The sequence below is a fragment of the Orycteropus afer genome, unplaced genomic scaffold (assembly GCF_000298275.1).
Source record: "Orycteropus afer afer isolate SDZICR_OR568_19922 unplaced genomic scaffold, OryAfe1.0 scaffold00083, whole genome shotgun sequence".
Taxonomy (NCBI): Eukaryota; Metazoa; Chordata; class Mammalia; order Tubulidentata; family Orycteropodidae; genus Orycteropus; species Orycteropus afer.
The window spans coordinates 1185101-1200486 of record NW_006921670.1 but is presented as its reverse complement, the minus strand read 5'-3'; the positions used below and the strand labels follow the sequence as shown (position 1 = coordinate 1200486).

Below are 15386 nucleotides of genomic sequence, written 5' to 3'. Positions count from 1 at the left end.
CCTGCTTTTGCTTGGGGGCCGCAGGACCTTGGCGTGGCATGGGGCTGGGAGGGAGGGGGCGGAGTGCCTGCTGCACCTTATCTCCTGCCCCCTTCTCACCCTCTCTGGCTCAGGTCCTTCAGCAGCATGTCTGACATCACAGGTAACACCCTTGCAGACTCCATGGGGAGGGAGCCTGTCCTACCTGCTTTACCTGAGATGCCCTTGGGGAGAATGAAGGGTTAGAAAAGGCCTGTGCCCCTTCCCTGAGACCACATTGTCATCGTCCCCCCCCCCCTCGGCTTCTGGTTCCGGCCTCTCACCCTGAGCCCAGTCCTGGTCACACTGCAGTCCTGGTTGTGCTGTACAGGCCTCCCCTCGGGGCCCTCCCCCTCTACCCTTCCCTGGGAAACTGAAGGGTCACCCTGCAGGCCCTGGGCCAGCTCTGGGCCTGTTGGTACAATGTGCTCAACCTGCCGAGGCCTGTGCCTCTGTGCTGCCCTGGGCTTGAGAGGGCTTAGTCCGTGTCATGTACCCCAAGCCTCCCCATTTCCCGGTCTAAGACCCCTGAGCCTCATTCTTCCTCCCCAGGGAGTGTGACGCTTAAGCCCTGGTCCCCTGGCCTATCCTCTTCCTCATCCTCTGACAGCGTGTGGCCTTCAGGAAAGCCAGACGGCCTGCTGGCCCGGGGCTGTGGCCTGGACCTCCTCAGCAGGTACTGAAGCTGCTTGGGACGGGAGCTGGGGAGCTGGGGCCTTGGCGAGCAGGGGAGAGGTGGAGGGAGCAGCTAAGCCTTTGCCAGAATAGTGAAGTCTTTAGAAACAGACAGACTTTGGGTTCAAATCCTGTCGCTGCTGTTCATTGTCTGTGTCGCTTGGACAGGTCACTCTACCTCTCTGGGCCTCAGTTTCCTCATTGGTGAAAGGGAGACGGTGATGTCTTCCACATGTATGTATTTTGTTCTGATTCATGGGAGTAAAACCCCTAGCTCTGCCAGGCACATAGTAGGTGCTTAGTACACGGCTGTCCCTGTATCCACATCCCTGCTCGCCAGGCCGCCACAGGTTGGAGCTCTAGGAAGGACTGAGCCGGCCAGTGGGTGGGGCTGGGCTGGTCTCAGGCTCGTGACAGGAGCCAGCAAACACCCAGCTCAGAGTGCAGGCACAGGGCTGTGCACTGGCTGAGGGGTGGCCTCCCTGTTGAGACCTGCCAGGGGCTCCCAGGAGTGGTGGGAACCGGGGAGGTCTGTGAGCTCAGCAGGCAGGGACACCGCTGGGTGACTGTGGCAGAAGAGTGGGCAGAGGGGGTCCAGGGAAGTGCCCAGGGTTTGGCTTCGACTGAAACATGACATAGAGGAAGGGGAGAGGCTGGGCCGGGCCACTGCAGGCTCTCTGTCAGGCCAGCAAAGTGTGGACTTTGGCTTGTGGACATGGACCTTGGGAAACCTGGGAGGGTTCAGCTATTGTTAAATGTAATCCCAGCTACTCAGTGTGCTCTCTGTCCTGGGATGTCGGTATTATTCAGATTATCTTCTTTATGGAGGAGGAAATGGAGGCTCAGAGAAGTTAAGTGACTTGCCCAAGGTCACACAGCTGGGAGGTACCTGAGCCAGGGTCCAGAATGAGCTGATAGGTGTGAGTTTTAGACAAGGGCTTGGGGAACACTGATGCCAGAGCTGGAATGGGGGCTGCTGGGCCCAGAGGAAGAGGCCCCCCAACAAACCAGGACCCAGCAGCCTCTTGGAAGCAGCTCGGCTGGCATGTGGCCAGGTCCCTGCCCCCACCTCTCCCCGGCAGCCAGCCCAGTGTGACATTGTTTCTCGGCGTTCAGGACGTGCTTCTGGGGGAAGGGACGGAGGTACCTCCCTTCCTGCCTGCCTCAGCCCTTCCTCTCTTCCTCCAGCCTGTCCGCAGCGAGGGTCTTGGCTGCTGTCCAGGGGCCGCCAGGATGGGGCAGAGTGGGCAGAAAGCTATCCCAGCCCCTGCCACGTGGTCATGGTGTGCTACCCACACCTGGGGAGGAAGGAGTTGGGGGTGGACCACAGACTGGGGTGGAGGCAGTAGAGATGCAGAAATGGGGGATGCTGGAGGAGGGAGTGGTGGACTGAGAGGAGGAGGGACTGACAGCCAGAGAGAGCAGCGAGGGTCCTAACTGTGCCTGGTGTCCCGGTGGGCTCTTCATATGTCACGGGGACACTGTGCAGTGGGGAGAGCGGGCTTTGGATCCAGTTGCCTGGACTGAAATCCCGGCTCTCACTTGTGATTGTAGTCACTTAGTCTGCCTTTGCCTCATTTCCTGCTCTGTAAGATGGAATTCACAATAGTACCTGCCCCCTGGGGTCATTGTGGGCGTTCCAGTGTTGCATCCAACATCCTTAGCACAGTGCGTTGGCTCTGTGCTGCTGGGTCAATTTCAACTCATGGCTATCCTGTAGGACAGAGCAGAATCGACTCTAAGGGTTCCTAGCCTGTCATCTTTATGGAAAGGTCACCAGGTCTGTCCTCCCACTAAGCCTCTGTGTGGGTTCGAACCGCTGACCTTCCGATTTGCAGCTGAGCACTTAAGTACTGCACTCCCAGCGCTCCTTACCTAGCTCGTTATGGTAAATACATGTTAGTGCTTAGCTGTTATTATTATTGCTGTTGTTTGACTCTCATGAAAGCCTTCAAGATTAGGATTTTTTTTTTTAACTTTTTATTGTGATTTGGGTGCAGTTTTACAAAGCACATTTGCTATACATTCAACAGTTCAGACACATTCTGTTTTGCAACACCAGTTACAATCTCCACAATGTAAGGGCTCTGCTCTCACCTTCTCCCTGTGGTTACCCCTTCCCTGGGTCCTTCTTACCTGTCCGTTGCTGCCTAGATTTCTCCCTGTGCAAATGCTGCCCTTCTGATCTCTCGGAGTTGACTGTTGTGAGGCGTGTGTCTCCCTCGTGCAGTTGTTCAGCTCATAGACCTGTCTGCTGTTTGGCAGGAAGCCACAGGAGTGAGGCCAATTCTAGTCATGAAGGGGCCATAGTCTCAGGGGCTTCACCCGTCCCTATCAGACCAGTAATCTTGGTCTTTTTTATATTTTTGAATTTTGGTCCATATTTTTTTCTGCCCTATCCAGAATCTCCCACTGTGATCCCTTTCCAGGTGGTTGGCATTGATAGCTGGGCATTTTTTAAAAATAGTGTTTTATTGTGTTTTCAGTGAAAGTTTACACAGCAAATCAGGTTCTCATTTGACAATTTAAACGGTTCAGTGATGGTTACATTATTTACAAGGTGTTAACAACCTCGTTAATTCCACTTTGGGGATTTCATTTCCAGTCATCTGGTTTCCCTGCTCCCTTTCCCTTCCATCTTGGCTTCAGACTAATTTTTGACCATTTAGTTTCATAAGGATGGTTTTTTAAAGTTGTGTAGCACTCAGGGGTGGGAGTCTTTATTTTATGAACCAGTCTGTTATTTGGCTAAATGGGATAGTTTTGGTTCAAGGTTTATGGAGTATCAGAGTCCTCTAGTGTCAACCAGTCAGTGAATCTAGGCTTTTTAAGAATTTGAGTTCTGTTCCACATTCTTCTTCCCTTCAGTCAGGATGCAGCTATTGTGGCCCTGATAAGAACTGTCCAGTGGTAGCTGGGCACCTCCTAGTTCTGGTCTCAGGGTAGATGAGGCCGTGGTTCGTGTTGACTGTTAGCTTTGTAGTCCTCTTTCTTCCGAGTCTTTGATTTCCTTCTTTCTCTTTTGCTTCAGATGAGAAGAGACTGATAGTTGCAAAGATGGTGTTTTTAGCCCCATTCTACAGCTGAGGAAACTGAGGCAGGAATTTGTCCAGGTTGTGCGGTCACTTGGTAGTGGCGTTGGGGATTGCAGTGTGCCTTTCTCCCATCTAAGTTCGAATCTCTGCTGAGCCACCCCAGTGGGCTGGGTTCCTGTGCCTTTCCTAACTTCTGTTCATCGCTTCCCCTCAGCCTGTCTGCCATCCACTCTGTCAGTCCTCTGGTTCCTGCCCTTCCCTGCTCCTGGAGCCTTGGTGGGCAGAGCATGGGTGGACATAGGGGTTCAGGTACAGGCGGAAGGATGAACAGACAGAGGGATGGGTAGGGAGACAGCGGGGAAGAGATGAAGAGTGAACATGGGAACCTGTGTGAGTGGGGGCAAGGCATAGAGGGCTCTGGGAGACTGTCCTGTGCAGGCCCATGTGGACTCCGAGGATGTCTGGCATTTTCTGTCCTTGCTCAGACAGAGTTTGAATAGGTCTGGGGGCTGTGGCTAAGAGAGTCAGCTCATTACCTCACACCACCACCTGTGTGACCCTTGGCAAGGTACTAAATGCAGTCCAAGCTGCTCAACAGTGTGCTCTCTGTTATTCAGATTATCTGCTTTATGGAGAAGGAAATGGAGGCTCAGAGAGGTTAAGTGATTTGCCCAAGGTCACACAGCTGGGAGGTACCTGAGCCAAGGTCCAGAATGAACTGATAGATGTAAGTTTTAGACAAGGGCTTGGGGAACACTGATGCCAGAGCTGGAACGGGGGCTGCTGGGCCCAGAGGAAGAGGCCCCCCAACAAACCAGGACCCAGCAGCCTCTTGGAAATAGCTTGGGATACAGAGCTGGACACCACAACTGCCTTGTGCCTCAGTTTCCCTCACTGGAAGAATCAAAGCATGCTTTCTCCAGGGTTGTTGGAAGGATTAAATGACATAACACGCATGGTACGCTTAGTGTGTTCCCCAGTGTGCTGGGAGCCAGCGAGCATCCGTAGTTCAGTAGAATGGGTGGTGCAGTTAAGCGGTCTACTACAGGTCGAAAAGTTTGGCAGTTCAAAGTCACAGAGATGCTTTGGAAGACAGGCTGGAGATCGGCCTCTGAGAGCTTCTGCAAGGTCGCAGCTGTGAGACCCTCTGGAGCAGTGACTAGACAGCAGCTAATGACTGTGACGCAGTGTCATAAAGTGGGGTTGGAGTGACTCTTCACTCAGCCTGGGTGGTCACAGAGGGCTTCCTGGAGGAGGTGAGTGGTGCCTGAAAAGATGAACAGTGGAGAAAGTGGTGACATACACACACGGACGAAGGGTGTGTGTTAACGGCTTGGAGGCTGAGAAAGCAGGACCCTGGAGAGTGAGTTGGGGAGTGGGAGGGAGTGGCTGGAGAAGAGGCTGGGCCAGGTGGAGGAACGCTTGGTTTTGGGCCAAGGGGGATGATGGATCTCTCTTGAGGGTAATAAGGAGCCATGATGGCTCTTAGTGCTGGGAATTGACAGGTCATCCTGAGCCTTCCTGGGATGGCTGTGGGGCTGGTGGGGCTGGAGTGGGCTAGAAGTGAGGTAGCTCTGACTTCCCATAAGCATTATAGGGCTCTGAGCACAAACAGAAATGTCATACATACTGCTTGGAGATCTTCCCACAGTGCCTTGGGGGTGGGCAGGAAGGGGGCAGAGCTGGGAGAGTGAGTATTTGCCTGTTTTCCTCTGCCTGTGACCTGACTTCCTGACCTGATTTGGGGGGTGGTGCTGACAGCCCTCACTGGGGAGATGGGGAAACCCGTCCTTCCCACCCACTTAGGAGTTGCTGTTGGTTGGCGGCGCCCTCTCCACCGCTTCTGCTTGTCTGATGAGGCCTGGGGCTGAGAGGATCGCATCTGGACCCTGCCCTCAGCAAGCCCCCAGGCGCTAGGGGGATGCTCAGAAGGGCAGTAGCCTGGGAGGTGGAGCTCAGAGGTCCATCAGGGAGGTTGGCAGGGGCGACTGCAGGAGGGCATGCCTGAGCTGGGTTTTTGGGAACAGCAGGAGTTGGCAGCCCGTAAAGGAAGAGTCTGCAAGTCAAGGGTCGCCTGTGCCTGCCCTTGAATTACAGGGAGGGGAGACACTTGGGAGGGCTGGGTGCATGCTGCCAGCCGGCTTGTCATCCGGGGTGACTGTGATGGTCTTTCTGTGGGTTTGAAACAGGTGGGGAGACTGAGGGCTGGAGAGAGCCAACCTGTCCTGAATCCCACCTGATAGCAGTACATTCCTGCTTTGTGTCAAAGATTTAGTACACTTGGCACCGTTTATGCTTTTACTCATTTAGTTCATATGGGGAACTGGGAATTAGTGTGTTAAGTAGCTAGTCATTCTGGCCCCAGAGTTCCTGTTAGTGACCTTCATACCACTGTTTTTCAAGTTTTCTGACCACAACCCACAGTGAGAAATTTATTTGATATCGAAACCTCTTCCACACGCCTGAAGTGAATGGGTCACGAAACAGCAGTTGGATTGACCTAGTGAGAGGCTGGTGTCAGGGGCCATTGAGTCAGCTCCGACTCGTCGAGACTCGGTGTACAACAGAAGAGAACACTTCCAGGTCCCATGCCAGCCTCGCAATCCTTGCCGTACTTGAGCCCATCATTTGCAGGCACTGTGTCAGTCTACCTCATTGAGGGTCTGTCCCTTTTTTGCTAATGTTTTCTGTTACGTTCCACTAAAACCCAGCTCTGGTCGGGTGACCTAGTCAATTCCACACCCTGAGGGACAGGCCTGCAGTCTGGAAGTCCTGCCCCCACCCCCTGGCTCCAGCTGTTTTCCATACCATCTCTGCATTCCTCAGGCCTGCCCGCCCTCACACCTACCCTGGGAGCCGGTGCCCTCTCAGCCTCCCTTTATGAGTGGTAATGAGGATCCCAAGTGTAGGGCACCGTTAGTGCCAGGATTTGGAGCCAAGGCACCTGCTTCAGCCACAGGGCAGCAGAGCTGGCTGGGCAGAATGGACTAGACACTCAGGCCTTTCCACATTCCGTTGGTGCAGCCAGGGCGAGTCCTGGGCCCGAAGGAGCTTGTGAACACAGCATGATGCCCCCAGCCCTGGGATCCGGCCCCAGCTCCGGGGTCCGGCCCCAGCCCCTTGGGCTTGTTTATCTGAGTGTGACTGAGAGCATGGAGGGCTTGGCTGAGACGGGTCCTCTGGGGCCCAAGTTCTCTGCTCCCCTGGAGTGCTGCCTGCACGAAGGTCCTTCCCACCCTGCCCATCTCAGGCTGGCAGCAGAGGGCAGTGTGGCTCTGGCTGTGCCTGCAACCATGGGCCCAAGCATAGCAAGGACTGTGAGGCTGGCGCAGGACCAGGCAGTGTTTCATTCTGTTTGTTGTACACGGGGTCGCGATGAGGTAAGGACGCAGGCGTTCTGCCCGGGCCACCTCTCCAGCTGGGGCATGTGCTGACCTGAGCCCCCTCCCAGGGGGTCTTAAAAGGGACTTGGGTTATTTGTCTCTTAGGCTGGCCACATGACCTCTCATGGGGGGTATGAGGGGTACCAGTTAGTGCTTGCTGCTCCTGTTGTTATTATCAAACTCCCCCTGCCACCCTGTCCCCTGGCCTCCAGGCCTTGCCCTCTTCATCCATCATTAAGTGCTGCTTTTCTCCACAAGGGTGTAGTCCTGGTACCTCTTTCTCAGGGATGCCCCACCTTGCTGCTCTCCCCTTATGCCCCATGGCCAGCTGGGACCATTCTCTTGGTTGTGTTGGGTTTTAATGGTGACCTCCCTCCCTAGAGTATAAGATGAACGTTTATTAATTATCTCCTGTGGACCAGGCACTGTGTGTGGTGCTAGGGATACAGAGGTGGACACCACAGACGCCTGGTTCTGAGGACTTTTTTTTTGTGTTTATTTTGATTGTTTTATTGTTGTAATTAGCTGCCACGAAGTCCCCTACTCACGGCGGCCTCATGCGACAGAGTGGAACCGCTCGCAAGGGTTTTCTTGGCTGTCATCCTTACAGACGCACATCTGCAGGCCTTTCTTCCACAGAGCGTCTGGGTGGGTTTGAATCCGGGCTTTGAACCAGTTTAAAATGGTTCAGCCATGGTAAACAAGGGCTGTATGTGCAATTGCATAGCAACCAAATCTGTTGCCTGTGGTATTTTGACCCACGTAAGAAACAAACAGCTATGCGTGGTTGAAGATGGTGGTTGACTGACCGTGCTGCTTTGAATGTATGTCACTCTGCACAGTCCTGCCCATGATCCAATCCCCTGCATCGGGCTCCAGACATTTTCAGGAGAAAGGACTGTGGCAGGATGTTTGGAGAGTAAGCTTACTGGGAAGACTCAGCCTCCATCTTTGAGCTGACGTGGCTGGTCATTTAAACACCACGGGCCAAAATACCATGGGTGGATTTGGCTCCTGTGTATGTATGGTCCTTGTGTGCCACAGCGATTACTGAACCGGTGTGAAGCCCGGTTTGAATGGCTACCCTCTAGGGGAGCAGCTGATTGAAAACTCCTGGTGCCGCCCAGCTGCTCAGGATGCTTTCTGCCCGAGGAAGTGAAAGGAAAATGCTAGTTCCGGGAGCTCCAGCCTCCCTGTGTGCACTGGAGTCTGGGAAGGAGAGGCCACCTTGCCCTGGGCTTTGGAAGATGAGCAGACTTGGTGAGGCAGATTAGAGAGGGAAGGGGATCCCAGGCAGAGGGCACGGCGGGTGGAGTGGCCCGGGGAATCCCGGAACCCGGGAACTCTAGTGCTCACTGTTACTGTCTCAGAATGTTGAAATGAATGAAAGTCTATGGGACTCTAATTCCCATGCCCCTTCTGCCTTCTCAGGTCGCTGGCCATCCGACTGTCTGGCTGGAACTCCCCAGGAGGCCCTGAGCCCCAAGACAAGAGCCCAGACGGCCTGTCATTCCTTGGGGACAGCTGGTCTGGGGCTGTGGTGCGGCGGGTGCTCTCTGGTCCGGGCTCTGCCAGGGCAGAACCCCGAGAGGTGAGGCCCTGCCCCACTGGACTGGAGGTAGAGCCAGTAGCTTAGTCTGGACGGGGTGTCCTCTGATTGGTGGATCCAAGTCACTGGGTGGAGTTTCTGGGGATTGGCCAGAGCTGAGGGAGCTTGGTTGATTAGCTGCTGGTTGCCCCGCCCTACCCAGCATTCAAAGAAGCCTGATTGGGCAGGGACTGGAGGTGGGATCGACTGATAGCACCCACCAAGGATCTGGTACACAGGCTAGAGAGTCTGGTTGGGGAGTTGTGTTGATGGAAGCAGGGTGGATGCACAGTGGGCTGGTGGTGGTCATGGCACCTGCCCCATGAGGTGGTGATGGGTTTGAATTATGAGACATGGTCACCCCCACGCCGTGGTCTTCCTCCAGCCCTCGAGTTGTCTTGATCTGGGAGGGTTACTTCATACCCTCCCTGCCTGGGTTTTTCCCCAGCCAAGAGCTGAAGTTGCTGGCCTGGAAGGGACATGCCTGGACGCTGAGGCCCATCACAGATCCTCGCCCTGGAGCCAGGTGTCTACACTCTCCTTCCTGGTGGACTCGAGGGGTAAGCCTGCCCTTGCACAGAGCCTGGGGAAAGACTGGAACCAGCCAGGGTGCAGGTAGGGAAACTGAGGGCCAGAGAGGGAGATGTCTCGCCCCAGTCACTGTGCACCCCACATGATTGCCCTCTCCTCAGTAGGCAGCCTGCAATGAGAAGAGCACCGGATTAGGAATTCAGAGACCTGGGTTTAAGTCCTGGTGTGTCCCTAGTGGGCTGAGTGGTCTTCGGCAAGTCCCTACCCCTTCTGGGCCTTAGACTCACTCTAAGAAGGGGAAGGTGGAGTCTTGGCATCTCAGGCTGGTGGCCTCGCTGCTGATCGCTGGCCTCACCTTTCTCCTCTTGCCCTCCCCTCCATGCCCAGCCTACCAGTCCTTCCATGAAGCCCTAGACGCCTGGGTGAAGGGGCCAGGCACTGAACCCTTCTACATTCGAGCCAACCTTGCCCTGCCTGAGAGGGCAGACCCCCATGCCCTGTGTGTGAAAGCCCAGGAGATCCTGCGACTGTTGGACCCGGCGTACAAGCGGCGGCAGGAGTGGTTCTGTACAAGGGTCGACCCCCTCACACTGCGGGACCTGGACCGGGGCACTGTGCCCGATTATCAGAGGTGACAAGGAGCTAAGAGCTTGGACTAGGGCGGGGGTGCTATGGCCTTCCTCCTGCAATCCCTCACCATTCTCTGGCCTCTGGGGCAGTCCAGGGGGCTGGAGGAGAAGGGGCAAGTGGCTCCCCATATCCCTATAAGCATGTAACACACATCCCTACCCCCTTCCCCAGAGCCCAGCAGCTCCTAGAAGTTCAGGAAAAATGCCCATCCTCCAGCCGGCACAGAGGCCCCCGCAGTAACGTAAGCAGCAGGGCGGGTCGGAGGGGCTTGGACAAAGGGAGAGCGTGGGCTCTGTGCTCTGGCAGCCCTGGGGAAGGAGAGGAGGGAGGTCCCTCTCATCAGGACTGTGCCTATAATGAGTTTACTTGCTGCTTTATAAACAAAGGCGTTCTGGTGGCATAGTGCCTAAGGTATTTGACTGCTAACTGGTAGGTTGGCGGTTCGAACCCACCAGCCACTCTTCGGAAGGAAGATCGGGCAGTCTGCTTCTGCCTTGGAGATACAGTTAGGGTCACTATGAGTCAGAATCAACTCAGTGGCAGTGGGTTTGGTTTTTGGTTTGTTTTGGTTACCGACAAACAGAATAGCAAAGCCCCCCGTCCAGGGTAACTGAGAAGACTGGAGGAGCTAGAGTGTGCAGGGCTTAGGAGCGTCCCTGGCATGTAGAAGGCACTTGGCTAAACTACAATCACATCCCCTGTCCCCATTCTTGGATAGGGCTGGGCTGGGTGACAGTCCCCACTGTGTCCTTGGGCAGAGTGAAGCTCCGTAGAGTTAAATCTTCAGGAAGGCATGTCTCTAGAGCGGTGAATCCCAGCTCTGCTGCTTACCAGCTGTGTGACCTTGGACAGCCACCTTAACCTCCCTTGAGGCTCTGTTTCCCCATCTGTGAAGTAAGGGCAATTAGTGTTACACTTCCCAGGGGCTGGTAAAAGGCTTCAGTGAGTGTCAGCTGCCTCTGAGTGGCGCCATACAGGCATTTGACGCGTGTTAGGTATTGGAAAGTAAGGGCCAGTGTTGGTGCATTCGTTAACCTTGTCCAAGGTCATGTTGCTTGTTCGTTGGCAGAGACCCTAAAGTTTGTCTCTTTTGTACCATGCTGTTTTCCAGGCAGAATTTCCATCTCCCTGCTGGCTGGGGCAAAGCCTTGGTGGCTGGTGTGAGAGTTGTCACAGAAGGGATGGGTTGGGTGTATGTGACACTAAGTTTCTCTTGTCTTGGCCTCAGTCTCCGACTTTCAGGACAGACCAGCCAGGCCCTAAGGCTCCTCCAATTCTCATTGGCTCTGAAGGGCTGCTTCTTTGGACCCTTAGGGGTGTTAACACTCGCCTGCCTGGGCAGTGGCTTGGAGCCGGGGAAGGGGGCCCTTGTGCCGACATGGATGGTGGCAGAGGGGAGGGGCTGTTTATACTCCCTGCTGCCTGAGGGTAGGGTGGAGCTGAGTTCTCAGGTACCCCCCTGCCTCACCTCTTCCCCAGCTGAAGAAGCGAGCCTTGGACCAACTCCGGCTGGTAAAGCCCAAGCCCTTGGGGGGTCCTGCTGGGGACTCCCCTGAGCAGCTGCTGCTGGAGCCCTGCTCAGGTGAGTGCGTCTGTGCCCACGTGGTGTCCACGAGGGTGTCTCTGGCCTGGAAGAAGGGCCTGTTGGGGGGCTTCTACTGGGAGGTGGGGCCCATGCCAGGGGGTTGGGAGGGGTGTGGGGAGGACTGTGATTGTGATCGTAGGTCTGGATGTGTTTGGGATACACACACGTGTGGGTCTGTTCTTGTCTAGGAGAATGTGTATAGCTGTGGTTCTTACATGTGTGTGGTACAGGTGCCAAGAGGACCCAGGGCGGGCGTTCCTGGAGCAGTAGGGTTAGACCTTAGGCCAGATTGGGGAGAACAGGCTGGGGGAGCCCAATGAAGGAGTAGCAACTCTGAGGATTAAGAAGAAGACTCCCTGGAAGAGGCGGTGTTTGGATTGGGGTTTTCAAGGATGACTAGGTGTTTGTTTCAGGTGGACAAAGGCACAGAGACATGACTGTGTGCGGTGTGGTCAGAGAGCCTTCAGCTGAGTGAGTGTGTTAGGCACTAACTCTGTCAGCATTGTGCTCAGCCAGGGGATGGATGCAGTGGTGCCCGCTCTCAGGGAGGTCACTGCTTAGTAGGGGCGGCACCAGTCAGACAGTTGTCCCCGTGGACATGATGACACACAGGGTGAGGCAGAGCACATGCCAGAGGCCCTGCTGTCTGGGAACCAGGCGAGGTGTGACCAGGGCTTTGAGGGAGAGAAAGAGTTAACGGGCCAGACGTGCAGGGGTGCAGGGGTGCAGGGGTGCGGGGGCGGTTGGCCCCAGAGCCTGTGAAGTCCCTGCGATTGGAGGCAGCGTTTTCAGGCACAGGAACTGAAGGATGGTCTGTGAGGCAGGACTCGTGGAGTCTGATGGTTGTGTGGCTTGCTGCTTCCTCAGGCTGGCTGACAGGGCTGCATCACCCACATGGCAGATGTGACCTTTTCCCTGAGAATCATGGGAGGTCACAGGTGTATTGAGAACAGGGGAGTGATAGGATCTGACTTGAGTTTTAAAAGCCTCCTTCTGGCTACAGAGAAAAGAATGACCTGTAGGGGGCAAGGGTGAGCCAGAGGAGCAGGAGGGAGCCTGCAGCAATGGTCTCCCTGGGCAAAGGGCTCCAGCACATGTGCTGGGCACGTGCAGTAACAGGACTCAGAAGGTGGGGGAGGGTGGGTAGGAGCAGCTGACGGGGGGGGGAGGTGATGGGGTTTTGGGGTGTCAGGAGCTGGGCCCTGCCTATACTCTCATTCGTTTTGCCCCCTCCCCTGCCCTAGAGCCAGAGAGGAACCTCAAACCTTACAGCCTGGTGAGACCACTGCTGGTGTCCGCCCCGCGGCCCGTGGTGCTGTTGCCTGAGTGCCTGGCGCCCCGGCTCATTCGTAACCTGCTCGACCTGCCCAGCTCCCGGCTAGACTTCCACGTGTGCCCCGCAGGTGAGGCTACAGGCTGGGTGACCGGGGGCTGGGTGACCCCCTGGGCAGCCAGGCTCACTGGCCCTTTTCCTCCCTCCTCTGCAGAAAGCCTGTCTGGGGAGGAACACTATACTCCTTCAGCACCTGGAGCCCCCAAGGCCCGGCCTGCCACCCCTGGCCTGGGCAGCAGGATCCGCACCATCCAGGAGTCCGTTGGGAAGGTGCGGTGTGGCGGGCGGGATGCCGGCGGGTGGGGCTGCCATCCTAGCCTCAGGAACCAGAGTTTGAGCACAGGCTTTGTTCTTTTGCTCACTTGTGGGGTGACCCTGGCCAAGTCCCTTACCGTCCCTGGGCCTCAGTTTCCTCACCTGTGAAATGGGTGTATTGGGGCAGTTGACCTTGTGTGTGGGCTATCCCTAATTGGCCTCCTGACATAATACTGAGACATCTTACCTTGGCTTTGCCCCTCGATATTGCCCTGGGAGCTGCCTGGGAGCAGCTGCGAGGGTGGGTGGGGTGGGGTTAGCTCCATCCTACCGATGGGGAAGTGACTTAGCCCCTGAGGTCTCTGAGCTCCTTCCTTGCTGCCAGGGCCCCTCCTGGGTGCAGAAGTGGGACTTGTACCTTTGGGAGGTTGGGGACGGGGTATGAGGGTATGGAGAGAGTGATGTCTCTGGGCTGGGAGTAAAATGTAGCCTTGACCCCCTCTGCCCGCCGAGAAGAAGCACTGCCTGCTGGAGCTGGGTGCGCGGGGTGTGCGGGAGCTGGTCCTAAATGAAATCTACCCCATCGTCATCCACGTGGAGGTGACGGAGAAGAATGTCCGGGAAGTCAGGTGAGGCGGGGGGAGGAGGAGGCACTGGGGACAGTGGGGGTGGGCAGGACCTGAGAGCTTCCTCCTTTCTATCTCTCTCTCTGCCTGTGCTTCTCACTGTCTGTCTCTCTCTCTCGTCTCTCTCTCTCTTTGTGTACATCTCTCTTTTTGATGTTGCAAGTTTTACTATCTTTGTTTTATGACTAAAAAGTCAAGGACAGTTGAGGAAAGACCCATTAAGAGTGATGTTTCTGAGGGCCCACTGAAATGGGAATGTCAGCAAACAAAAGGGCAATTTTCGACAGTTTCTCCAGGCCCAGTGAGGAGGCACAACCAGGAGTTTGTTGAAATCCTCACTCAATCCAGTTTTTTCCACCTCAGGGTTTCCCTTGCACGAGTGAAGGTCTTACATGGCTAGTGCAGGCCTCAGTCAGAGTCTGAATGTCACAGTATTAATAGTTAAAAGAGAATGCTATCACTACAGTTAGGAAGTAGAGCTTTCCCAGCCCCCAGCTCCTTCCCCATACAAAAAAGCAACTGGAAAAAAAGCCATGTAAAACTTGTCTTTCCAAATCATTTAGTTACATTTAATATGTTAGTGGGAGCTCTGGTAGCGTAGTGCCTAAGGCACTTGACTGCTAACCAGAAAGCTGGTGGTTCCAACCCACCAGCCACTCCTTGGAAGGAAGGCTGGGCAATCTACTTCTGTAGTGATACCGCCTCGGAAACCCAAGGAGGGGTCGCTATGAGTTGGGTCCGACCGGACGGCACATGACAACAACAACAAATACATTAGTAGTTACATTAGTAGTGGAAACCAGAACCTGGTTTACTGTGTGTCGATAGAGCCACAGAAAGTAAATCACATTGCGCAAGAGTTTTGTTGAGGATGGATCCCTCGGCAGGGAGCAGTGGGAGGAAGTGGGCTAGTCTTGGCTGTAAGAATGCTACGAAGCAGTATTGGTAATAGGAAAAAATGGAAACCCAGGTGTCAGAAAAAAGGGATTGGTCAATAGATTCATGTAACGGAGCCTTTATAACGTGTTAGCAAGGTTCTCTTTCTCCCTCTGTCTGCTACCGTCTCATGTCTTTCTGCCCTCCTCTCTCTCTGCCTCTCTATAACAGACTGCCCCTCTGTCTCTGTCCATCTTTGTCCCTGTCCCAGCTGACCGCTGCCCCCTCTCTCTCTCCAGGGGTCTGCTGGGCCGGCCGGGTTGGCGGGACTCCGAGCTGCTGCGGCAGTGCCGTGGCTCCGAGCAGGTGCTGTGGGGGCTGCCCTGCTCCTGGGTGCAGGTGCCCACTGACGCCTGGGCCCACGCAGAGGAGCTGGTCAAGGTGGTGCGCGGCCGCATCCTGCAGGAGCAGGCCCGCCTCGTGTGGGCGGAGTGCGGCAGCGGCGGTGGCAGAAGCCGCAACTGCAGCAGCGAGGCGTGAGCAGCTCCGTCTGATGCCTCCGCGTCCTCAGCACTTTGGAAGCTGCCAGTGGGGACCCTGGTGTCTGCGGTGGAACCCAGTCTCCTCGCCCTGAGCCTTACAGACCTTTGGACTCTCAGACCCTGGGACCCTGGGCTCTGGGCTCTGACCTGTGTTGGTTGCTGGCCCTGCTGAGCCTGTGGGAGGCCCGTGGGGCAGAGCGTCCACTGCCCCTGTTCTTGCTGCTCTGGGCCTTGCCCTGGCATCCCACCTGTGTCTCTGTGTTCCCACTCGCGGGTTTCACACGTGTCTCTGTTCCTCTCCCGACACGC

At 55.6% G+C, this 15386-nt stretch overlaps 1 protein-coding gene across 1 annotated transcript in view; it reads left to right on the top strand.

Moving 5' to 3' along the window:
- CARD10 (caspase recruitment domain family member 10) overlaps positions 1-15075 on the top strand; it is a 32705-nt gene extending 17630 nt beyond the window's left edge. The window contains exons 10-20 of the mRNA XM_007941642.2: positions 114-142; positions 571-694; positions 8543-8702; positions 9148-9259; positions 9618-9861; positions 10032-10101; positions 11340-11442; positions 12690-12848; positions 12933-13048; positions 13550-13662; positions 14835-15075. Of these exons, the coding sequence (XP_007939833.1) occupies positions 114-142; positions 571-694; positions 8543-8702; positions 9148-9259; positions 9618-9861; positions 10032-10101; positions 11340-11442; positions 12690-12848; positions 12933-13048; positions 13550-13662; positions 14835-15075 (1471 nt within the window). The remainder of the gene's footprint in view (positions 1-113; positions 143-570; positions 695-8542; positions 8703-9147; positions 9260-9617; positions 9862-10031; positions 10102-11339; positions 11443-12689; positions 12849-12932; positions 13049-13549; positions 13663-14834) is intronic.
- Positions 15076-15386: the final 311 nt, after the last annotated feature.